This window comes from Monodelphis domestica, chromosome 3 (assembly GCF_027887165.1).
Source record: "Monodelphis domestica isolate mMonDom1 chromosome 3, mMonDom1.pri, whole genome shotgun sequence".
Taxonomy (NCBI): Eukaryota; Metazoa; Chordata; class Mammalia; order Didelphimorphia; family Didelphidae; genus Monodelphis; species Monodelphis domestica.
Window position 1 is genome coordinate 482370094 of NC_077229.1, and position 26840 is coordinate 482396933.

General features: G+C 34.7%; 1 protein-coding gene and 1 long non-coding RNA gene across 15 annotated transcripts in view; one reads left to right on the forward strand and one right to left on the reverse strand.

Annotated features, from left to right (window-relative positions):
- FER (FER tyrosine kinase) overlaps positions 1–26840 on the reverse strand; it is a 258919-nt gene that overhangs the window by 194420 nt on the left and 37659 nt on the right. For 11 of the 13 annotated variants that reach the window (XR_008917907.1, XM_056824725.1, XM_056824719.1 and 8 more), the window contains one exon: positions 24059–24329. The exons of the other annotated variants lie outside the window; for them this stretch is intronic. Coding sequence is in view for 10 of the 11 variants with exons in the window: in XM_056824725.1 (XP_056680703.1) it covers positions 24059–24271 (213 nt within the window). In the remaining variant the exon portion in view is untranslated. The remainder of the gene's footprint in view (positions 1–24058; positions 24330–26840) is intronic. 13 annotated transcript variants of the gene reach the window in all.
- LOC103095577 (uncharacterized) lies at positions 12268–26070 on the forward strand. Of its 2 annotated transcripts, XR_008917908.1 has the most exons (5): positions 12306–12385; positions 13737–13778; positions 22498–22594; positions 22670–22751; positions 25090–26070. It is a non-coding gene; the product is annotated as an uncharacterized LOC103095577 (long non-coding RNA). The 2 variants fall into 2 exon arrangements; XR_008917909.1 differs by lacking the exon at positions 13737–13778 and having other exon boundaries at positions 12268–12385.

Consider the following 26840-nt stretch of genomic DNA (forward strand, 5'->3'; position numbering starts at 1 on the left):
GTTGTTTATGAATATACACACATATTAATATATACATATATGTACATGTGTGTATCTATAGTTCAAAATTCATAGGTGCTGCTAGCTCCCTATTATATACCACAAATTTCTTCAATAATTATAAATAAAAGAAATAAAAGAAAGAGAGTCAACTGGAAATCTAAAGAATCCTTCTACCCTTGGTTAAAAGGATATGTACTGGGTCTGGACCTGTGATCTATTTCTATAATAAAATGAGAACAGAATAGATGAGGAAATGTCTCCTATTCAATACATGTTAGCACCCTGTCTGCAACTCATTTCTTAGCTGGCTAGAGGAATGAGGAGTTAAGTGGCATGTCCAGTGTCTCTCAGTCAGTATATGTCAGAGATAAGATTTGAAACAGATCTTCCTGGCTCCAAGGCCAACTTTATTAGCTGCTCTTATAGTATAGATTGTAAATAGACATAAAAAGAAAAGGGAAAATGCCAATCAACGTAACTAAACAATAAAACAAAAATTATGAGGATTTTCTTCTTTCAGAAAACTAGTTTTAAAACCTAATAATAATTATTTGTGTTGCCCAAGTACTTTCCTTATAATCCCATTGGGGTTAGAAAGGTATGGTTAGTGATGGTGATGCAAATGTTATTATCCCCATTTTAAGAGTTGAGGAAAAAGAAGCACTGAGATATCAAAAGCCTTGCCCATAACAAAGTCCCCTATGAACTCATCTTCTGTATCCAAGTCAAGAATTGCCCAATATAATATACTAATTTATAATATCTCTAAATGAATTAAATACAAGTAGCATTAATGGTAACTAGGTTAAAATTCAATCTTTTCCATATTTGACATTTATTTAGGTCAAACCAGACCATCTCTAAGATACTTCCTACTTTAAATTTATGATTTTTGATCCCATGAAACATCTAATATGTGCCCTGCATAAAGAATATAGTGAATATATTAGAAAGTAGCTCTAGGATGCATACATTTATTAAATGTGATACTGTAAGTTTTTAAAGCTAAAAAAATGGAGTTAAGAGTACTTGGTTCCAACTTACACTTGTGTCATTTTACTATAACTTAGATCAAACCAGAAGGAATTTGATATTTGATTTTGAAATTAATATCCTGGACAGAAATCTGGCCAGATATCCAGAGAAAAATAATTCATTACCAAGCCATTGAATTCCTGGCCTTTACCACATTTAATCAGAATCACTGGTGTGATAAGCCAAGTTCTCAAAAGTAGACCATTAAGGAGGAATAACTTGCCTGAAAAGATGACCTGGGTTTTCTTAATTTTTTTTTTATTTTGAACCTAATAAAATAAATAAAATAGACATTTCTATATGCAAAGTAGAACTGAAAAAAAGACTACATGAAATTGTGTATCTCTATTATATATAGTTTGCTTATACTTCTACATATATGATAAATTAAAATATGATTTTCAAGGCTGTCCTGTTTGTCCGAGCTTCTTTCTGTTCTCTTCTATGCATCTTTAAATTGCTTCAATGATTTCCTCATCTGTCCTTTCTCTTTCTGTATTTGGCAACTTTCTTACTAGCTTCCCTTAATTCTTTCTTCCACACATGCATTTACAACATCTAAAAAAGAAAAAGGAAAAAGGAAACACTAGTAAAAAATATATACACCATCAAAATTTCCACATTGATTAGGTCCAAAAACATAGGTTTCAAAATATACATTAGCCCTCTGTCAAGAAATGCTTTAGTATGCAATATCTCTGGGTCCTCTATCCTTGCCCTGAACATGATCCTTAAAGATTTTTTTCCTTTTCTTTTATAATGTGGTTTTATTATTGAGTAAGTTGTTATCTGGTTTCTACTCACTTCACTAAACATGGATTCATAAAAAGCCATCCTGGTTACCTTGAAACTATCCATTTCATGATTTCTTACAACACAATAATATTCCTGTACATTCATATTCTACAACTTCTTTAACCATTGCTTAAGATAGCCCTTTAGTTTCCAGTACATCTTTACACTGAAAGGAGCTACCAAAAAAATTTATTTACATGAGTCATTTCTATTTGGTTTAAATAAACTATTATCTTTATTTAATCTTATATAGATTTCCCCACACTTCCCTCCCAAGGAGTTATTTTGATAACATTTTTAAGTGGAAGAGGAAGAAGAGAAAAATGTTGAGCAAAGTCAATAAACATAATTGAAAAAATTCTGACATTATATATAGCATTCCACACCTTTGGACTCTTACTTTTGCAAAGGAACAAGAGGTTGTGTTCTAGTATTTCTCTTTGGGATCAGCCTATTCTTCATAATTTCACAATATGAGTTTCCATTGTTTTATTGTTGTTCTTTCCATTTACGTTGTTGTCCTGTTAAGTTTGTACTCCTGGATCTATTTTATCCACTTTGCATCTGCGTTTTTAATTCTTTCATTTTTCAATGCTTCCTCTATATTCCTTAGGCTTGTTGCTTTATACAACATAATATTTCATTGTCTTCCACATAATCCAAATAGGTTAACTATTCCCCAATCAATAGATATAACATCTCCTTGGTTTTTAAGTCTTTGGAATTATGAAACAGCTGCTATTAATATTTTCAAGTATGCATAACCTTTTCTTTTTTAGTAAGTTCTTGAGGTATATGTCTAGCAAAGGAATATCTAGGTCAAAGGATATGGGCATTTTCTTCCTTTCATTTGCTTAATTCCAAAATGCTTCAAAAATGATTCTGCCAATTCAAAACTCCAAAACAATGCACTGAATGTATCTATCAACAACCTCTCTGACATTGACTATTCCCATCTTTTGCCATTCTTTGAAAGCTGCTGAGTGTGAAATAAAAACATCAAGGTTATTTTAATTTGCTTTCTCTTCTTATAAGTGATTTAGAACATTTCTTAATATGGTTGTTAATAGTTCCAAGTCTTTTGAGAACTATTTGTTTATTTGCTTTGATCACATTTAATGGAAAACTGTTTTTGGTCTTTATGTGTGGGTAGGTGTGGGTAGGTGTTTGTGTAGGAAGGGAGAGAGAAAAAGAGAGGAGGGAGGGAAAGAGGGAGGGAGGGAGGGAAGAAGAGAGAAACATAGTCATAGAGTTAACAAGTTCTCTATATTACCTTAGATATCAAACTCTTACCTGAAAAATTCAACACAAGGAACTGCTTTTTCAATTAACCACTTCCCTCTTTATTTTAGGTTGGGTAGGGTAAAACTTTTCAATTTCATATACTCAAAATTATCTATTTTATCTGTGGTAATTATCTCTATTTCTTGTTTGGTTAAGAATCCATTCCTTCACAGAACTATGAAAGGCACACGATAAGCTTCTTTTTAAATTATTATCTGGTATAATCTTCTATATGGGGATCATGTATCAGTTTTGTATTTATTGTACAATATTGTATATGATGTTGATTTCACCTAATTTCAGCCAGATTGCTTTCCAGTTTTCTAAGCATTTTTTAGAAAATATGGATTTTTTTCTTAGGTAATTTATAATTTCCAGTGGGGTATAAGGAGTGTTCAGAGGAAACTAGCACCTCTGCTGTGAGGGTTTGCAGAGGTCTTTTCAGGCTGTTTTCCTCTTTTGTTATCTACCTGTCACCTAGCTGTCACCTGTGGCTCCAAGAAGCTATACTATATCTAGTGGCCATAACCCAGAAAATCATCTTACGTGCTAGCTAATTCAGGAGGAGAGAAACCAACAGGTCTTAAACCTATTGGTATGTCTACCCTGGGGAGGTGAAAACTTCCCCTGTAGAAAGCAATGAATAAGAACAATCTTTTGCAACAGTCATGACGGCAGAAGAAGCATGTGCTGGGGAATATTCTGTACTTATGTATAGAAATACAAAATTACTCTTCTTCCTGACATACCAAGAGAAGCAATTTGTAGTTCTGCCTGGGACAATACCTTATTTAAGGTCCTCTGATCTAAAAATAAAATTCAATAAGTCACAGATTGATCATATAGAAGATGTAGGATCCTAGCATTTAAAATGGAAAGTTAGAGATTTCCGGGTAAACATGGCGGCAGTCTAGACACAAGACTCGTCCTCTCCTCAGCACCCACCAATATGAACTACCTCAAAAGACTAAAAAAACCAAATTCATGAGAACAAAGGGACTCTAAAGTAGGACACAGCATTGAAGGTACATGGGATTTGGGCAGTGCCACACTATAAGGGGGGTGAAAAAGCTCCCACCAAAGCACAAGCTGATCTACCCTTCCCAACACCACCTACGGAGCCAAAGTCAGAGCCAGCTCATGCCAGAACCAGTGAGTGAGCGATGGGCACCTCTAGAGTAAGGGGAAACCTCTAGGTCCTTGGGGATGACTAAGACCACTAAAAACCTACCCCTGAGAGTAGCTAGATGTGAAACCCCAGCAGGCTGAAGAGCACAGAACATGGGCTGTCACAGGAAGAGAGCACAGAGAAGGGCAGAGAACAGCAGAACCTGCAGAAATTCGAGAGCTTGCATCAGGCCTAGCTCCCTAGCTCCTTAACTCCATACACAGAGAGCCTGCCCATCTCACTCAGATTTCTGACTAAAAAGGGAAGGAAAAACCTCCACAGAGATGGCAAATAATGCTCAGGAACAGCAATCTCCCTCCAAGAAAAACAAGAAGGGATTGACCCTGGAAAATTTTTATGGAGGAAAAACCCAGGCTTCAGAGGAAATAGAAGAGGAAATTCAAATAAATGCACCAAAACCTACCCCCCCCAAATGGAAATTGTCCACAAGCTCTTGAAGAATTTAAATTGGACCTTATCAAAAAGATGGAAGCCTTCTGGAATGAAAAGTGGGAAATAGTTCAAAGAGAAAAAATAACAGTTTAAAGGACAAGAACTCCCAATTGGAAAAATAGCTGAAAGCCACAAAAAGCAAAATACAACAAACTGAAAAGGAAAACTAGTCTTTAAAATCCAGAATTAGGCAATTGGAAGACAATGAGGTTGCAAAACAGCAAGAATTAATGAAGCAAAGTCAAAAAACTGACAAAATAGAAGAAAAAATAAAATATTTCACTGACAAGGTGACAGATCAGGAAAACAGATCACAGAGAGACAATTTGAGAATCACTCACTGGTCAACCTGAAAAACCAGAAATAAACCGAAATCTTGACATCATACTACAAGAAATCATTCAATTAAACTGCCTTGATATTCTTGAACAAGGGGGAAAAATACACATTGAAAGAGTTCATAGAACACCCTCTAAACTAAATCCTCAAAACACAACTCCTAGGAATGTAATTGCCAAATTCAAGAGCTTTCAAACTAAGGAGAAAATTCTATAAGAAACCAAAAAGTGACAATTCAGATAACAAGGAGCACCAATCAGGATCACACAAGGCCTGGCAGCTTCTACACTAAAGGACCTCAAGGCTTGGAACATGATATTCAGAAAGGCAAGAGAATTGGGTCTTCAACCAAGGATCACCTATCCATCAAAACTGACTATATACTTCCATGGGAAAGTATGGGCACTTAACAAAGTAGAAGATTTCCAAGTATTTGTAAAGAAAAGACCAGAACCAAGTGGAAAATGTGTTATCCAAACACAAAGATCAAGAGAAACATGAAATGGTAAATGAGAAAGAGAGAGAAAAGGGGAAAAATGTTTTTTTTTTATTTGAACTTTCTTCTTTAAGGGCTACTATTAAATCAAATTATACATATATATACATATATTAATATATGGGTAAATGTTATTTGTAACTCTCAAAAATTATATTCACTATTATAGTAATTTGAAGAATCATTCACAGGAAGAGAGTGGGGCAATAAGTGCTATAAGATGATATGCAAAAAAAAAGAAGAAAAAGGGAGGGGAGAAATCGAGGATGCAACAAGAGATACTTGAAGAAATAAAATAAATAGGAAAATCTTTATCACACAGAGATACGCATGGGAAGAGAAGGGGAAGAATACTCTTATAAGAAGGAGAGGAAGAAAGTGCTAATAGGTAATGCTTAAACCTTACTCTCAGTGAAATCAATTCTGAGAAGGAAGGACATCTAGATTTATTGGGGTCTTGAATTCTATCTTATCCTACAGGGAAAGTGAGAAGGGAAAACTAAGGGGGAAGGGAGAGGGAGTACAAAAAGGGAGGGAAAAAGAGGGCAGAGGGAACTTAACAGACCCTAAAACAATAAGAAAGGAATAAAAAGGGAGGGGCTAGTAAGGGAAGCATATCAATGGAGGGGATTACAGGGATGGATTAAGAGTAAACCACTGGTTTAAAAGGATATAGCAAAAGAAGAAAGGACAGAACTAGCAGAGAATATCAAAATGCTGGGGAATACACAAGTGACAATCATAACTTTGAATGTAAATGGGATGAACTCACCAATATAACAAATGCAAATAGGAGAGTGGATTAGAATCCAAAATCCTAGCATATGCTGTCTACAAGAAACAAACCTGAGGTGGGGAGAAACTCACAAGATTAGAATTAAAGGATAAAGCAAAACCTGTTGGGCCTCAACTGATAGAAAGAAAGCAGGAGTTGCAATCATGATATCTGACAAAGCCAAAGTAAAAATATATCTGATTAAAAGGGATAGGGAGGTAAATACAACCTGAAAAAAGGGAGGATAGACAATGAGGAAATATTAGTAATCAACATGTATGCACCAAATGGTATAGCATCCAAATTTCTAAAGAAGAAACAAGTGGAATTTGTAAACCTTAAAATTTCTTAGACTTATAAATGTTGGAAATTTCACCATTGGGAAATTTCATACTTGGAAAATTTCTTACTGATAGTCTATTGGAATGTGAACCCCATTGGCATGGGAGGTTCCTTCTCCTCCCTACTTAAGATTATTTTAGGACAGAAACCTTTTGCTGAACAATGGAAAGGGCTTTGACCTATGCTTAAGCATAGAACAGGAAGTTCTTTGAGTCATGATTGATTTTAGAATTGATACAATAGAGATACTTGGAATGACCAAACCAGGTCTTGGAACTTCCAATCTCCACCCAGCTCAGGGTAACAGGATTAAGGAAGGGCTGCAGCAAGGGATCAAGATTTAATTATTTGAGAATATGACCTTCAACAGACATGGGCAAAGCCACAGACCTCTGGGAGGTCCTGGGTTAAGGTAGAGCCACCATTGGCACAGGGAAGACATGGACAGTGATTGGTAGATGTGAGAACTGAGGGGAGGGAACTTGGATGGTTTCCTTAAAGATAGCAGGGGCTGAGGACTGGGAGGGGGTTGGAGAGGTTTTGCTCTGAGAGGTTGTGCTCTGAGAAGCTTGCTCTGAAGAAAGCTGGAGGTGGAGGCTCCTGAGACTGTTTCTCCATTTTGGTCACGTGAGTGATAGGGACTGATCTCTTTTCTTTGCCTCAGCTATCTAAGGGCTTGGGCCTTTTGGCCCAGCCTAAACAAAAGGGGTATTTAAGCCCTATTCCCTTCTCTCCCCTTTCTCTCTCTCTCTCTCTCTCTCTCTCTCTCTCTCTCTCTCTCTCTCTCTCTCTCTCTCTCTCTCTCTCTCTCTCTCCCTCTCTCTCTCTCTCTCTCTCACCTTTCTTCCTCCTGTTTGTAATTAAACTCCATAAAAGGTTGACTGCTGACTTGAGTTTTCATTAAGCAATTACATAGCTGAATTCCTTGGTGACCTTAAATTAATTTATATCAGTCTTTAAGTGATTTCCTTGTCACAAATTGAAGGAGGAAATAGATAGTAAAATTATACTAGTGGGAGACCTGAACCTACCACTATAAAATTTAGACAAATCAAATAAAAAAATAAATAAGAGGAAAAAAATTGTGAATGAAATTTTAGAAAAAATAAAGTTAATAGATATATGAAAAAAATAAATAAGGACAAAACAGAATATACCTTCTTTTCAGCAACACATGGTACATTCACAAAGATTGACTAGGACATAAAAACATGGCAAACAAATGCAGGAAAGAAGAAATAAAAAAGCAATCTTTTCAGATCATAACACAATAAAAATAATGATGCATAAAGGTACATGGAGAGCCAAATCAAAAATTAATTGGAAATTAAATAATATGATTCTCCAAAATCTGTTAGTAAACAAATAATAGAAACAATTAATAATTTCATTGAAGAAAAGGACAACACTGAGATATCTTTTCAGAATCTATAGGATCCAGCCAAAGCAGTACTCAGGGGAAAATTTATATACTTGAATTCATATATTAATAAATTAGGGAGGGCAGAGGACAATGAATTGGACATGCAAATCAAAAAACTTGAAAGAGAACAAATTAAAAATCCCCAGAAGAAAACTAAATTATAGATCCTAAAAATTAAGGGAAAACATAATAAAATCAAAAGTAAAAGAACTATTGAACTAATTAATAAGATTAGAACCTGGTATTTTGAAAAAACAAACAAAATAGACAAAGTACTGGTCAATCTAATTTTAAAAAGGAAAGAAGAAAACCAAATTAACAGTATCATAGATAAAAAGAGAGACCTCACCTCCAATGAAGAGGAAATTAAGGCAATCATTAAAAACTATTTTGCCCAATTATATGGCAATAAATATGCCAATCTAAGTGATACGGATGAATATTTATAAAACTACAAATTGCCTAGATTAACAGAAGAAATACAATTCGTAAATAATCCCATAACAGAAAAAGAAATTGAACAAGCCATCAAAGAACTCCCTAAGAAAAAAATCCCCAGGGCCTGATGGATTCACAAGCTAATTCAAACATTCAAAGAACAGTTAATCCCAATATTATACAAACTATCTGACATAATAAGCAAAGAGGGAGTTCTATCAAATTCCTTTTATGACACAAATATGGTACTGATCCCAAAGCCAGGCAGGTCAAAAACAGAGAAAGAAAACTATAGACCAATCTCCTGAATGAACATAGATGCAAAAATCATAAATAGGATACTAGCAAAAAGACTCCAGCAAGTCATCAGAAGGGTTAATCACTATGATCAGGTGGGATTTATACCAGGAATGCAAGGATGGTTCAATATCAGGAAAACCATCCACATAATTGACCATATCAACAAGTAAACCGACAAAAATCATATGATTATCTCAATAAAGGCAGAAAAAGCCTTTGATAAAATACAACACTCATTCCTATTGAAAACACCAGAAAGTATAGGAATAGAAGGGTCTTTCCTAAAAATAATAAACAGTATATGTCTAAAACCATCAACAAACATCATCTGCAATGGGGATAAGTTAGATGCATTCCCAAGATCAGGAGTGAAACAAGGATGCCCATTATCACCTCTATTATTTAACATTGTACTAGAAACACTAGTAGTAGCAATTAGAGAAGAAAAAGAAATTGAAGGTATTAAAATAGGCAATGAGGAGACCAAGCTATCACTCTTTGCGGATGATATGATGATCTACTTAAAGAATCCTAGAGAATCAACTAAAAAGCTAGTGGAAATAACCAAAAACTTTAGCAAAATTGCAGGATACAAAATAAACCAACATAAGTCATCAGTATTTCTATATATATCCAACCCATCTCAGCAGCTGGAATTAGAAAGACAAATTCCATTCAAAATCACCCTAGGCAACATAAAATACTTAGGAATCTATCTGTCGAGACAAATACAGGAACTATATGAACACAACTACAAAACATTTTCCACACAATTAAAACTAGATCTAAACAATTGTTAAAACATTAACTGAAAATGACCTATGTCTTTAACGAATAATGCTTGGAAATGATCAAATAAAATATATTAAAAAAAAAAAAGTACTCAATAAATATGTTGAATTGAAATGAAAAAAAAAACATTAACTGCTCATGGGTAGTACTAGCTAACATAATAAAAGTGACCATCCTACCCAAACTTATTTACTTATTTAGTGCCATACCCATTGAACTACGAAAAAACTTCTATAATGAATTAGAAAAAAACCATAACAAAGTTCATTTGGAAGAACAAAAGATCAAGGATATCCAGCAAAATAATTTTTTTAAAATGCGAAGGAAAGTGGCCTTGCAGTCCCAGATCTCAAACTATACTATAAAGCAGTGGTCATCAAAACAATATGGTACTGGCTAAGAGACAGAAAGGAGGTTCAGTGGAATAGACTTGGGGTAAGTGACCTCAGCAAGACAGTCTATAACAAGCCCAAAGATCCCAGCTTTGGGGACAAAAATCCACTATTTGATAAAAATTGCTGGGAAAATTGGAAGACAGTATGGGAGAGATTAGGTTTGGATCAACACCTCACATCCTACACCAAGATTAACTCAGAATGGGTGAATGACTTGAACATAAAGAGGGAAACTATAAGTAAATTATTTGAACACAGAATACATACAATACACAGACATACATGTCAGACCTTGATATTAAAACCAAGCAAGACTTAGAAAAAGTCACCACATGTAAAATCAATCATTTTGATCACATCAAATTAAAAAGGTTTCGTATAAGCAAAACCAATGTAACCAAAATTAGAAGGGAAGTAACAAATTGGGAAACAATGTTCATAACAAAAACCTCTGACAAAGGTCTAATTACTCAAATTTACAAAGAACTAAACCAATTATACAAAAAATCAAGTCATTCTCCAATTGATAATGGGCAAGGAACATGAATAGGCAATTTTCAGTCAAGGAAATCAAAACTATTAATAAGCACATGAAAAAGTGTTCTAAATCTCTTATAATCAGAGAAATGCACCTCATACCTAGCAGATTGGCTAACATGACAGCAATAGAAAGTAAAGGATGCTGGAGGGGATATGGCAAAATTGGGACATTAATTCATTTTTGGTGGAATTGTGAATTCATCCAACCATTCTGGAGGGCAATTTGAAACTATGCCCAAAGGGCGCTAAAAGACTGTCTGTCCTTTGACCCAGCCATAGCACTGCTGGGTTTGTACCCCAAAGAAATAATAAGGAAAAAGACTTGTACAAGAATATTCATAGCTGTGCTCTTTGTGGTGGCAAAAAATTGGAAAATGAGGGGATGACCTTCAATTGGGGAATGGCTGAACAAATTGTGGTATATGTTGCTGATGGAATACTATTGTGCTCAAAGGAATAATAAACTAGAGGAATTCCATGGGGTCTGGAAAGACCTCCAGGAAATGATGCAGAGTGAGAGGAGCAGAGCCAGGAGAACATTGTATACAGAGACTGATACACTGTGGCACAATCAAATGTAATAGATTTCTCCATTAGTGGCAATGCAGTGATCATGAACAACCAGGAGGGATCTATGAGAAAGAACACTATCCACATTCAGAGGAAAAACTGTGGGAGTAAAAACACTGAAGAAAAACAACTGCTTGATTACATGGGTCGAGGGGGATATGATTGGGGATGTAGACCCTAAATGAACATCCCAGTGCAAACATCAACAGCATGGAAATAGGTTCTGATCAAGGACACATGTAATACCCAGTGGAATTGTGTGTCGGCTACAGGAAGGGCGGGGGCAGGGGAGGGAAGAATAGAATATGATTTTTGTTACCAACGAATAATGTTTGAAACTGACCCAAAAAAAAAAGGCAAAAAATAAATAAATAAAATAAAATGAAAAGTTACTTTTAAACTGCTTGGTCATACATTAAGAAGTCAATATCATCCACTACATCCTGAATCACCACCAGTCATCTTAATTTTTGTCTTGCCACTGAACTTTGATGACTCTGGAAGAGTGAGCAGGGCCAACAACTTTGTGCAAATGCTTCATTTAAATCCAACTGATGCTGGAGTGAAAAGTGAAGTCATTTTGGTCCTCTTCTAGTAGAAAGAATAACCACCATAATTTCCAGTTAATTGAACACTGGGTTACTGTAAATATTTGGTTCTTCTTTGTCTAGTCTGTTCCACTGATATACTTGTATTTTTTAACTAGTACCCAATAGTGCTAATAATTTTTGCTTAAGACTAATTATTATATATCTGGAATTCTTCTTGGCCCTTCAATTCCTATATTTTTTGTCATTTCCCTACATATCACACATATTTTGTGCCTCCAAATAAAAATAATAAGAATAGTTAATATTTGTATAATGTTCTGATGTTTATAAAGCAATTTATATATCTTGTCTCAGTTGATTTTCACAAAAATTTGGTATAGTAGGTATTATTATTACTTATTTTATAAATACAGAAAATTAGGCTGCAAGGTTGACTTGCCTACGGTCACACAGGCAGGAAGTAAGTACCTGATTCAGAATCCAAACTCTGGTCTTCCTGACTCCAAGTCTGTGTCACTTAGGTACAAATGAACTTTGCTATTTATATTCTCTAGCTCTAGTCACATTCCCTGGTTGGGTGGTTGGGGCAGAAATAAACATTAAGTAGTGCCTATGATATGCCAGGCCCTGGGTTAAGCACTTTTTATAGATATTATTGCATTTGAGCTTCACAACCCGTCTGCAAGGTAGGTGCTATTATTATGCCATTTTTATAGTTAAAGAAGTGCTGTTTAAAAAAAAAAAAAAGAGGTTCAATTACTTGCTCAGAGGCATGGAACTGGTATGTGTCTAAAGCCAGATTTGAACTCTGGTTTTCCTGAATATATTGCTGTGCCACAGTTGTTGTTGGCAGTTTAACTGGCATAGCATTAAATGTATAAGTTAACATTTAATACATTGTTATTTTTATAATATTGATCCAACCTACCCATGAGCACTGAATATTCCTCCAGCTATTTTAAGTTGTCTTTTATTTCTTTAAAAAATTCACAAACATTGAGTGGCTTTGGTAAACTGATATTCTAATATATCGTGCATTTTGCACTTATATTTAATGAGATGACTATATGATTGGTTCTTAGATTTTGTTATTATTAAATTAAAATGCTATTGATCTTTGTGGCTTTCTTTTGTAGTCTTCAATTTCAATTTCTTTGCTAATTCAATAGCAACAGTAAATTTTCATGTCATGAGCAAATAGAGATAGTTTTGCACAATTTTTGTGCACCTTTTAGCATTTCTTTCTCTAGTCATTATTTCAGCTAACATTTCTATAAAAATATAAAAATAACAGCAAGGAAAGGCTTATTCTCAGATATTACTGGGAAATTTTCATTTGAGGACAGTACTCCAAAAATTTTGGAAAATTATCTTCATTATTGCCTTTCACATATTTTTTTATGATTATCTCTGACATACTCATTATTTGGGAATTTAAAAAAATTAAATCTCCATTTAGACCTATGAATTTTTTGCTATATGAACAAATTATTATGTTATCATCTCTAAATGTGTAACTTCTGCTTATTACACTAATTTACAATCTCCTTATGCCCTGAAAAATAATCAGGTTTTTTATTTTCTTGTAAAAATGCCATTTGGTACTAAAAAACACACATATATTTTAGTGGTTCCATTCAGAAGTTGTCATGAGATTTTTTACTCCAAATTCTCTAAGTTTGTTCACTTCTACATTGTCTCATTTGTTTACTATTCAATTTGATTTTTCCAAACATAGCAGAGGACTATTAATAACTTTACTATTGTTGTGTAATTTTCTAATGTCTTGTCACAATTTTGAGAATTTTTCTTTTTGGAATTTAAATGTTATGCAAGTTGGAGTATATACATTTATTAACTATGTTAGTTAGCTATCCCTGGTTCAGAGTAATTTCCATACTTACCTCTGTTTAAACTGTGAAGTTTTAAAATTTTTGCTGTCTATTAACATGATTATGACTCCTTTTTTTCAGTTCCTCTGATATATACAAATTTTGTTCAAGCTTCTCAGTTTGATTATTATATCTTTGTTTTAAGATGTGTTTCTCGAAATGAACATCGTGGAATTTTCTTTTCTTAGTGAGTAGATTTGTCATTTTGTTTTTATCAGATTTTTAATCCATTCATATTTAAAGCTATTAGAGTTTAGTTATGCTTTCCTCCACTGCATCTCTAAATTCTTTTAAAAATGGGATTCTTTGGTTGTTCCCCTTCCTCTTTTAAATAAGTTCTTTGTCTTAGAATTAGCACTTGGATCTAGTGTCTTGATTTACTTTGATGCAATATAATTCCAAGAGGCTCTCTTCAAATACCTCCAGAGAAATCTCCCCTCTGATTTGTCAACACTTTCCCTAACATATGATATTAATCTCTTTCTGTTCCTTATGGAATTATGGAAGTACTAATAATTTCTACTTTTAATATATTCTGTTATTCTCATTGTAGATTTTCCCCTTTATTCCCTTTTACCTTGTTTTGCCTTACTCTTAGAAGTATCAAATCATAAGGAACCTAATGAAGATCAAAACAATTATATAAATGGAGGCCAATTCAATCTCCTCCTATCCTTTGTAATTATTTTCTTACAGTATACCATGTAATCTATTCTCTAGGCCTATGTCACTTTGTCTTCTAGGTGTCAGTTAACCCCCAAGAATTATGCTTTCTTTTCTTAAGCCAGAATGTTGTCCATGGAAGAATAACATTCTTCCAAATGAAGTGGTCTCTCTGTTCATTAATTATCAACAGATTAGACCAATTATGAGCTCCTCCATCCACCTTTAGACACACATATCTTCTACAATGGGAGTTTTGTACCATTTGCCTCTTTCATTAATGCTATTTCAATTTCTTTTTTCTAACTTTTCCCTTTCTCCTATAACCCTGCTTTTTGATAAGAGACTAAAGGAGTTTGTTTTTTCCCTTTGTTGTTCAACCACAGATTTGAAAAGCATATAATATACATTCCCCTTAGCCTTTCAAATGCCTTCCCATTTAGCTAATCTTCCATTCTGTAATTTAGTCACTCAAAATAAAATGATTTGCCTATATGAGGCTTTAATCCATGGGGTTTCAAGCCTGCTTCTCCATTATGATTATTCCACTATTTTAAAAATTCTTTAATGTAATTAAAGAAAAAATTCTTAATAGTTCCTCTATTTTTTAACATGATAGGAGTGTCTTTCTTTTTACCTTTTTAAAAAATACATATCTAGGAAAATGACAATGGCGAAACATCCTTTCAAACCTTTTGGGATGCAGCCAAAGCGGTAATCAGAGGCAAATTCATATCCCTGAAAGCTCATATTAACAAACAAGGGAGAGCAGAGATCAATCAATTGGAAATGCAATTGAAAAAACTCGAAAGCGATCAAATTAAAAACCCCCAGCAGAAAACCAAATTTGAAATCCTAAAAATTAAGGGAGAAATTAATAAAATCGAAAGTGATAGAACTATTGATTTAATAAATAAGACAAGAAGCTGGTACTTTGAAAAAACAAACAAAATAGACAAAGTACTGGTCAATTTAATTAAAAAAAGGAAGGAAGAAAAGCAAATTCACAGCATTAAAGATGAAAAGGGGGACAGCACCTCCAATGAGGAGGAAATTAAGGCAATCATTAGAAATTACTTTGCCCAATTATATGGCAATAAATACACCAATTTAGGAGAAATGGATGAATATATACAAAAATACAAACTGCCTAGACTAACAGAAGAGGAAATAGAATTCTTAAATAATCCCATATCAGAAATTGAAATCCATCAAGCCATCAAAGAACTTCCTAAGAAAAAATCCCCAGGGCCTGATGGATTCACCTGTGAATTCTATCAAACACTCAGAGAACAGTTAACCCCAATACTATACAAACTATTTGACATAATAAGCAAAGAGGGAGTTCTACCAAACTCCTTTTACGACACAAACATGGTACTGATTCCAAAACCAGGCAGGTCAAAAACAGAGAAAGAAAACTATAGACCAATCTCCCTAATGAATATAGATGCAAAAATTTTAAATAGGATACTAGCAAAAAGACTCCAGCAAGTGATCAGAAGGATCATTCACCATGATCAAGTAGGATTCATACCAGGGATGCAGGGCTGGTTCAACATTAGGAAAACCATCCACATAATTAACCACATCAACAAGCAAACTAGCAAGAACCACATGATTATCTCAATAGATGCAGAAAAAGCCTTTGATAAAATACAACATCCATTCCTATTAAAAACACTAGAAAGCATAGGAATAGAAGGGTCATTCCTAAAAATAATAAACAGTATATATCTAAAACCAACAGCTAATATCATCTGCAATGGGGATAAACTAGATGCATTCCCAATAAGATCAGGAGTGAAACAAGGATGCCCATTATCACCTCTACTATTTGACATTGTACTAGAAACACTAGCAGTAGCAATTAGAGAAGATAAAGAAATTGAAGGCATCAGAATAGGCAAGGAGGAGACCAAGTTATCACTCTTTGCGGATGACATGATGGTCTACTTAAAGAATCCTAGAGATTCAACCAAAAAGCTAATTGAAATAATCAACAACTTTAGCAAAGTTGCAGGATACAAAATAAACCCACATAAATCATCAGCTTTTCTATATATCTCCAACACAGCTCAGCAGCAAGAACTAGAAAGAGAAATCCCATTCAAAATCACCTTAGACGAAATAAAATACCTAGGAATCTATCTCCCAAGACAAACACAGGAACTATATGAACACAACTACAAAACACTCGCCACACAACTAAAACTAGACTTGAACAATTGGAAAAACATTAACTGCTCATGGATAGGACGAGCCAATATAATAAAAATGACCATCCTACCCAAACTTATTTATCTATTTAGTGCCATACCCATTGAACTACCAAAATACTTCTTCACTGATTTAGAAAAAACCATAACAAAGTTCATTTGGAAGAACAAAAGATCAAGGATATCCAGGGAAATAATGAAAAAAAACACATATGATGGGGGCCTTGCAGTCCCAGACCTCAAGCTATATTACAAAGCAGCAGTCATCAAAACAATTTGGTACTGGCTAAGAAACAGAAAGGAAGATCAGTGGAATAGACTGGGGGAAAACGACCTCAGCAAGACAGTATACGATAAACCCAAAGATCCCAGCTTTTGGGACAAAAATCCACTATTCGATAAAAACTGCTGGGAAAATTGGAAGACAGTGTGGGAGAGACTAGGAATAGATCAACACCTCACACCCTACACCAAGATAAATTCAAAATGGGTGAGTGACTTAAACATAAAGAAGGAAACCATAAGTAAATTGGGTAAACACAGAATAGTATACATGTCAGACCTTTGGGAGGGGAAAGGCTTTAAAACCAAGCAAGATATAGAAAGAATCACAAAATGTAAAATAAATAATTTTGACTACATCAAACTAAAAAGCTTTTGTACAAACAAAACCAATATAACTAAAATCAGAAGGGAAACAACAAATTGGGAAAAAATCTTCATAGAAACCTCTGACAAAGGTTTAATTACTCATATTTATAATGAGCTAAATCAATTGTACAAAAAATCAAGCCATTCTCCAATTGATAAATGGGCAAGGGAAATGGATAGGCAGTTCTCAGATAAAGAAATCAAAACTATTAACAAGCACATGAAGAAGTGTTCTACATCTCTTATAATCAGAGAGATGCAAATCAAAACAACTCTGAGGTATCACCTCACACCTAGCAGATTGGCTAACATAACAGCAAAGGAAAGTAATGAATGCTGGAGGGGATGTGGCAAAGTAGGGACATTAATTCATTGCTGGTGGAGTTGTGAACTGATCCAGCCATTCTGGAGGGCAATTTGGAACTATGCCCAAAGGGCGACAAAAGAATATCTACCCTTTGACCCAGCCATAGCACTGCTGGGTCTGTACCCCAAAGAGATAATGGACACAAAGACTTGTACAAAAATATTCATAGCTGCGCTCTTTGTGGTGGCCCAAAACTGGAAAACGAGGGGATGCCCATCAATTGGGGAATGGCTGAACAAACTGTGGTATATGTTGGTGATGGAATACTATTGTGCTCAAAGGAATAATAAAGTGGAGAAGTTCCATGGAGACTGGAACAACCTCCAGGAAGTGATGCAGAGCGAGAGGAGCAGAACCAGGAGAACATTGTACACAGAGACTAATACACTGTGGTATAATCGAACGTAATGGACTTCTCCATTAGGGGAGGTGTAATGTCCCTGAACAACTTTCAGGGATCCAGGAGAAAAAAAACACCATTCATAAGCAAAGGATAAACTATGGGAGTGGAAACACCGAGAAAAAGCAACTGCCTGAATACAGAGGTTGAGGGGACATGACAGAGGATAGACTTTAAATGAACACTCTAATGCAAATACTATCAACAAAGCAATGGGTTCAAATCAAGAAAACATCTAATGCCCAGTGGACTTACGCGTCGGCTATGGGGGGTGGGGGGGAGGAAAAGAAAATGATCTATGTCTTTAACGAATAATGCTTGGAAATGATCAAATAAAATATATTAAAAAAAAAAATACATATCTAGAAAATGGGTAGTATGTTTCATTATTTGTTCTTTATTTGGTTATTTTATATATTTAAATTTTTTGTGCATTTTCTGTCCTTTGCAGTATTTGAAGTCAAATAATGTGTTCATATAGTTTTCTTTCCTTTTTTTTGTAGGCATGCTTCAAATGCATTTCTTTCATTGAAAATCCATTTTTTTCCTGGTGATTAGGCTCAGCTCTTCCAAATATGTCATTTGGACTTACATCTTGAGTTTCTCTATATTTTAGAGGGTATTATTTGATTCAATTCTACAATTTCTAATGAGTGTAGAAAATCTTGTGTTATTTCCATTTATTTTCCTTTACAACTGAAAATATTTCTTTAGAAAGAATCAGAAATAGAATCTATTGCTTATCACTGAAATTGTTAAATTTAACCTTTAAGTTTTGAATCTTTAAGCAAATAGTTTTTGAGATGATCTGCAGACTCTTTTGAAAAAATGAATATCTTATTCCCAATTACATCTAAAACAGTTTTTAATTTTTTTTCTAATTTTGAGTCCTTCTCTCCCTACTTCCTCCCCTCGTACCTCCCTGAGATAATATGCAATCTAACATAGGTTATACTTACACAATCATGTAAAATATATATCTATAGTAGTGATTTCTTGGAAGAAAACTAAAAAACATGAAAATGAAAGATGGTGTGATTCTGTCTGCATTCAGACTCCATCACTTCTTTCTCTGTAGGCAGATGGCATTTTTCCTTCATGAGTTCCTTGAAGTTGACTTGGATCATTGTAATGCTAAGAATGGCTAAATCATTCACAGCTGATCATAATACAGTATTGCAGTTACTGTATATAATACTCTTCTGGTTTTGCTCACTTTACTCTGCTTCAATTCATGTAAGTCTTTCCAGATTTTTTCTGAAATTATTCTACTTGCCATTTCTTATAGCCCAATAATATTCTATTACAACCATATACCAAAACTTATTCAGCCATTTTCCAATTGATGAGCATTCCCTCAATGTCCAATTCTTTGCATCCTTTTCCCATTTTTTTTTAAATCTCTGGGATACAGACTTAGTAGTATTGACGGATCAAGATAAGTCCTTTAGGAATAGTTCCAAATTGTTCTCCATAATGGAAGAATCAGTTCATAACTCCACCAACAGTGCAGTAGTGTTCCAACTTTCCCATATCCCCTCCAACATTTATCATTTTCCTTTTTCCTAATATTACCCAATCTGATGTGTGAGGTGGTATCTCAGAATTGTTTTAATTTCCATTTCTCTAATCAATAATAATTTAGTGCTTTTTTTTATATGACTATAGACAACTTTGGTCTCTTCATCTGAAAACTGCCTGTTCATATCCTTTGACTATTTGCCAATTGAGAAATGGCCTGAATGGAGCCTTAAAAATTTGATTCACTTATCTATATGTGAAAATGAGAACTTTTATCACCGAGATAATTATAGTAAAAATATTTCCCAGCTTTCTGCTTCCTTTCTAATCTTGGTTTTTTGTGTGTGTGCAAAGGATACCCTTTTATCACCTCTGTTATTTAATATTGTACTAGAAATGCTAGCAATAGCAATTAGAGAAGAAAATGAAATTGAAGGGATTAAAGTAGACAATGAGGAAACTAAACTATCACTATTTGCAGATGATATGATAAAAGATAAAAGAATCCTAGAAAATCAACTAAAAAAGCCAGTGAAAATAATTAACAACTTTAGCAAAGTTGCACAGTAAAAAAATAAAGCCATACAAAGCATCAGTATTTCTACATATTTCCAACAAAACTCAACAACAAGAGCTAGAAAGAGAAACTCCATTTAAAATCACTATAGACAATATAAAATATTTAGGAATCTATCTGCCAAGAATATGAACACACCTACAAAACACTTTTTACACAATTAAAACTAGATCTAAATAATTGGAAAAAATATTAATTGCTCCTGGTTAGGATGAGATAATATCATAAAAATGACAATCCTACCCAAATTAATCATCTACTTATTCAGTGCCATACTTAATCAACTACCAAAAAACTTTTTTATAGAATTAGAAAAAATTATAACAAAATTCATCTGGAAGAATAAAAAATCAAAAATATCAAAGGAAATAATGAAAAAAATGTGAAGGATTGGGGGCTAGTAGTAACAGTTCTTAAACTGCACTATAAAACAGTGGCAATCAAAATAATATCGTACTGGCTAAGAGACAGAAGGGTGGATCAATGGAATGGACATGGGGTAAATGACCTCAGCAAGTTAGTGTTCAATAAACACAAAGACCCCAGCCTTTGGGACAAGAACTCACTATTTGACAGAAACTGCTGAGAAAATTGGAAAACAGTATGGGAAAAATTAGATTTAGATCAACATCTCACACTCTATTCCAAGATAAATTCAAATTGGGTAACTGACTTAAATATAAAGAGGGAAGTCATAAATAAACTAGGTGAACATAGAATAATACATCTGTTGGATCTATGGGAAGAGAAGGAATTTAAGACCAAGCAAAAGATAGAGAACATTACAAAATGTAAAATGAGTGACTTTGATTATATTAAAATACAAAGGTTTTGTACAAACAAAACCAATACAACCAAAATTAGAAGGAAAGCAACAAACTGGGAAAACATATTTATAACAAAACTCTCTGACAAAGGTTTAATTTCCCAAATATATAAGGAACTAAGTCAAATTTACAAAAAAAGTAAGCCATTCTTCAAATAACAAATGGTCAAGGGATATGAACAGGCAGTTTTCAATTAAAGAAATCAAATAAGCACATGAAAAAGTGTACTAATTGCTTCCTGATTAGAGAAATGCAAATTTAAACAGCCCTAAGGTACCACCTCACACCTAGCAGATTGACCAATATGACAGCAAAGGTGGGCACTAATGCACTGCTTGGTAGAGTTGTATACTGATCCAACAATTCTGAAAGGCAAATTGTAATCATGCCCAAAGGGCTTTAAAAGACTGCCTGCCCTTTGATCCAGCCATACACCACTGCTGGGTTTGTACCCCAAATAGATAATAAGAAAAATACTTGTACAAAAGTATTTATTGCCATGCTCTTTGTGGTGGCAAAAAATTGGAAAATGAGGGGGTGTCCATTGATTGGGGAATGGCTGTAAAAAGTGTGGTATCTGATGATGATGGAATACTATTGTGTTGAAAGGAATAATGAAGTGGAGGATTTCTATGTGAACTGGAAAGATCTCTGTATGTTTTGGAGTGGCTCTAAACCCAGGGAGGCTACATTTCCTAGGGCTCTCTAACTTCAGCTTCCTCAGACACATCCCACTTCCTTTGTGAAGAAGAGAGAAGTAAGGGTTTTAGCGCCTTTTCAGGAGAAGAGCCTTTTGCACCAGAGACCCTTTTTGCCCCCCGGAGCTTTGGTCCCTGCATTACCACTGGTGACTTGGCTACCTTCCTCCCCTTCCTTTGCATACCTTTTCCCTCCTTTTTCCCAATACACACCTTCAAAAATTGATGCAGAGCAAAATGAACAGAACCAGGAGAACACTGTATGTAGAAAGTGAAATATTATGACACAATCTAATGTAATGGAGTTCTTTACTAGTAGAAATACAATAACCCAAGACAATCCAGAGGAATTCATGAGAAAAAACACTATCCACATCCAGAGAAAGAACTGTGGGAGTAGAAATGCAGAAGAAAAACATATTGATCACGAGTTTTGATAGAAAAATGACTGGTGCTTTGGCTTTAGAAGAGCACTATTATAAATATGAATAATATGGAAATAGGTTTTGGACAAAGAAACATGTATAACTCAGTGGAGTTGTTTGTCAGCTCCAGGAGGGGGGATGGGAAAAAACATGAATCTTGTAATCATGGAAAAATATTCTAAATTTAAAATAAATAAATAAATAAAATTTAAAAATGAAAAAGAGAGAGACTGGCAAGAATCCTGCCAACAATGAGTAAAAGAGAGAGCCCCTGTGATTAAAAAAGAACAATCTATTTCCTTTTCCTTAATGTAAAAAATGGATCCATCCTTGATCTCCTGAAGAATAACCTCTTCTGGCCACACATTCCAAAATATTCCGTCAGCTTTTCTATGAGCAGTAGACCCCCTACCTTGTAAATCTCTACTAGAATGGAAGAAGCATGAGGTGTTTTGCCACACAAGAGTAACCAAACCCACCTCTTCAATTCAAAGTTTGGCTAGAGAGGGATTGACTTCAAACTGAGGTATACTGTTAAAGGTCAGTTCATCTTTCCAGATCATGTCCTGATCACTGATCAGTGGGGCTCCATCAGTGCTGAGTAGTTCTGAGACTGCATGTAACACCAGAACTCGGTGTTTGGGAGACTCGGAAGGTAAGTATGGGAAAGAAGAGGTATTCCTAAGAAACTGAAGATTCTACAGTCATTATAATGACTTTATTGTTGTAGGCTTGTAAATCCTGGACCAGCACTATGCCAGGAAACTTAATCTTGAATTGTCTTAGGAAGATTCTGAAGACAACCTGACAAGGTAAGGTAGTGGACAACTGAGGTCTCTTCTCAAGCTAAACTGCCAGGCCCTCAGACTGTACTGTAGAAAGTGCAACTTATGGGCTGACCACATTGTTCAAATGCTAAATGTATGTTTGCCTACAAGATTATTTTACAGAGAACTTAGGGCAAGCGCTCACGCAGAGATCAGAGGAAGCAATACAAGGACATTCTCAAGGGCTCTTTTACTTTAGTACCAATTGTGAGCTATGGAAGACAATGGCATAGGACTGTTCTGTACAGCATACCCTCATCAAAAATGGAACCATGTTCTATTAGCAAAGTAGGATTCTAATAGCTCAAAACAAACATGAGATGAACAATGAGACACCTCCATTCAAAATGTTAATTTGGCTATTTGAGCCCAACCTCCCAAGCTCATATTCATCTTCTCAGCCACAATCAGACACACTGTGCAATGAGCTTGCTATCATATCATTTTGACCTCTATGAGTATAAAGTACAACTACCAACCAACCATTTAGTTGAAATACTTTCATGATCAAGGAGAAAGGATTAGGTCACTTCAGGGTTATGGCTATCTGAACCCTTGTGCAGAAATCCATACTTCCCAAATCATGAGAAGAATGGCTAGGAATAATTGGTACTGTTTCCATGCAAAAATAATAAAATCTCTCACATCTATGAAAACGTAAAATAGTACTATCAGTAGGTTTATACAAGTTCTATCTCTATCCTATGACACTGAACTACTGATTTTTAACTTTGCAAACATATTAAAATCAATTTTTTTAAAAACTTAAAACATTTAAAAACTATTACTAAACTTAGGAACATCATAATTAATGGGAAAATGTAAAACTAAAGAAATCTGACATCAGACATAGATTTCACTTCTAATTTATTTTTTAATTGTAAAGCACATTTTAATAGTTCAGGTGCAAACAAGTATCGATTTGGTGCTGGCTGTACCTGATGATATGATCTCAAATTTAAAAACTATTTTCTTTCCTTATTTAGCAACTTTGGAAAGTTCATCAACATACTATTATTGTACAGTCACAGTACAGTTAATCTAGAAGCAAAAGAAATCTCTTTCCTGACTAATGTACTATACTAAAATTATAATCATTCCCTACATCTTTCAAAAAGTCTAGGTATAATGTATAAACATGACAGCACCTGGTAGCATTTGGGCTCAATGAAACAAAGAATTGGATAAAAGACCCATTCATTAAAATGGGATCTTTTTGCCTTTAGAATTATTATTACATTTAAGACATTTCAAATTTTCTGTACTCCCAAATAATAAAACTGTTTTCTTACCTGGGATACATTGCTAACATAATTCAAGTGAGCAGTACTTTCTTTATCAATTTGATTACAGAGATTCTGTAAAGTAGATGCATATTCTTTATCACTTTTTATTCTCAGTGCCATAAACTTCTTGACTGTTTCCAAGAGTCGTAACTCCCAATCTTGCAATTTTAAAAGTGCATCATGTGAATTCTTCAGGTCACTTCCAAACCCCATCTTCATAAAGCACTAATTGCTCCACGGGTTGTAAGAAATACTTTAAATCAGCACATGTCCATATCTGTAAAAGGAGAGAATCTTAAGCTCAAAAGGAACTTGGTTCTTTTGTAGCCATTAACCTGGTTCCAGACAAGAAGCATGCGACTACATTATGGAAAGAGCACTAAACTATGGGCTTGACACTGACTAGAATGGTGAACTTTAGCCCAAGATCTCTATACTTATATTGGTTCATTATTGAAAATCACAAGAAACATAGCAGAGCAATGTTTTTTGGTTACAGTATAACAGTAGCATCTGTATTTGAATCCTGCTTCTGACAGATCCTGGTATTGGAAACAAGAAAAATTATCCAATCCCTCAGAGACCCAGAATTCTTTCCAAGACTATAAATTTCAGAGCTTATAAAATCAAATTTCTAAGATTATGAATATCAAGCTATATGGATTAGAGGAACCTCCTCACATGGAATCATCTACCATAATTAAATCATGGATCCACTGAAAAAAATAAATAAATACCAGCCATGACTATCTCACATGATAGTCATGCCCTGTATAAACTCTAAAGTCTTTTATACATATATAAGATAATATTTTAAAGCAAAGTATAACTGTAATTTCTGATTAATCAAACTTCATGTAAACATTCTCAACAATATCCTCTTTAAGCTAATAAGGGAAAAGATTTGTACCAAAATATTCATAGCAGCACTCTTTATGGTGGGAAAAAAATTGGAGACTGAGGGGATGTCCTTCGATTGGGGAATGGCTGAACAAATTGTGGTATATCTTGGTGATGGAATACTATTGTACTCAAAGGAATAATAAAGTGGAGGAATTCCATGTGAACTGGAACGACCTCAGGAACTGATGCTGAGTGAGAGGAGCAGAACCAGGAAAACATTGTACACAGAGACTGATGATACACTGTGGTATAATCGAACGTAAGAACACCATCCACAATCAGAGGAAGAATTGTGGGAAAAGAAACACAAAAGAAAAATAACTCCTTGATCACATGAGTGGACGGGGATATGATTGGGAATATAGAGTCTGAATGACCACACTAGTGCAAATATCAATAATAGAAATAGTTCTTGATCAATGACACATGTAAAACCCAGTGGAATTGTGCGTCAGCTATGGGAGGGAGGTGGGGATGGGGAAGGGAAAGAATAAGAATCTTGTAACAATGGAAAAATATTCTAAATTAATTAATTAAATAAATAAAATTTTTAGAAAAACAATATCCTCTGTATCCAAGGTTACTCATATTTACTGAAGACCTTCCCAAAAATTTTACTTTGTTTTCTAGTTTTCTAGTGGCTTTTTCAAAACAAGCAAGAAATGGGGGCGGAGTCAAGAAGGCAGAGAGAAAGTTCAAACCTCTGAAAACCCTTCCTTACCAATTACAAATTAAATGCTCCCAGGGGACTGAAAATCAAACCTAACAACAAGACAGAGCCAAGGAATCCTCCTGCTGGACTCAATTCAAAAGGTATGCCCCCCCAAAAGCCAGAATTCAAGAACAATCGGGTTTAAGGGGAAGGAAGAAGGAAGGTCCCAGGACCCTGCACCCACCTAGAGCTCTAAGCCTCCAGCATCAGTGGGAACCTCTGGACGGGCAAAGGCACTGGTCAGGAGGGAATACCTTGCGGCCAGGACCGTGCCAAGCTCAGAGTATCAAACACAGGTGGTGGGGAAGGAGCTAGAGAGGGAGCGCAGAGCTGGCAGCCATGTCACAGCGGCTGAGTACCTTCCTATTGCTCAACCCTTCAAGGAGGTTCTGGCCTCAGGACATATCCAGCCCAAACCAGCTGGACTTAATCCCATCAAAAGTCTTCGGAGGTCAGGGAATCTCAAGCTCTAAGACCCCTCCCCTACAGACTGCTGGACTTTAATCCAATCAAAGCCTCCAGAGGACTGGGAAGCTCAAGCTCCAACACACCTCACCCATAGGCTAGAATGAGAGATCTCCTAACAAAGGTCCAAGACGGGAGATTGACAGAAAACCCCAAAACCAAATAAATAAATAAATAAATAAATAAATAAATAAATAAATAAATAAATAAATAAATAAATAAATAAATAAATAAATAAATAAATAAATAAATAAATAAATAAATGAATAAATAAATAAATAAATAAATAAATAAATGAATGAATGAATAAATAAATAAATAAATAAATAAGTAAATAAGAGAGGAGCAAGAGCACAGACAACTGCAGGGAGTTACGAAGGGGTAAATATAAGCAAACAACAGAAAAAGAAAAAATAAATTACAATCAACAGCTTCTATACAGGCAATGAACAAAAAGCAAATGGAACAGAGAAGGGGGAGGGAACTTCAAGCAATAAAACAAAAAACCAGTGAATTGGATACTGGCTTTGGAAAAACTCCAAATACAATTCAAAACACAATTAAGAGAGGCTGAAAACAACTGGGAAAAGAATTTTAAAACTAAGATAAGTTATCTTGAAAAAGAAAATAGTGTCTTGAAAGCCAAAATCAACCAGCTTGAAAATGAGGCAAAGGAGATGAAAGATGAGGCAAAGAAGACGAAAGATA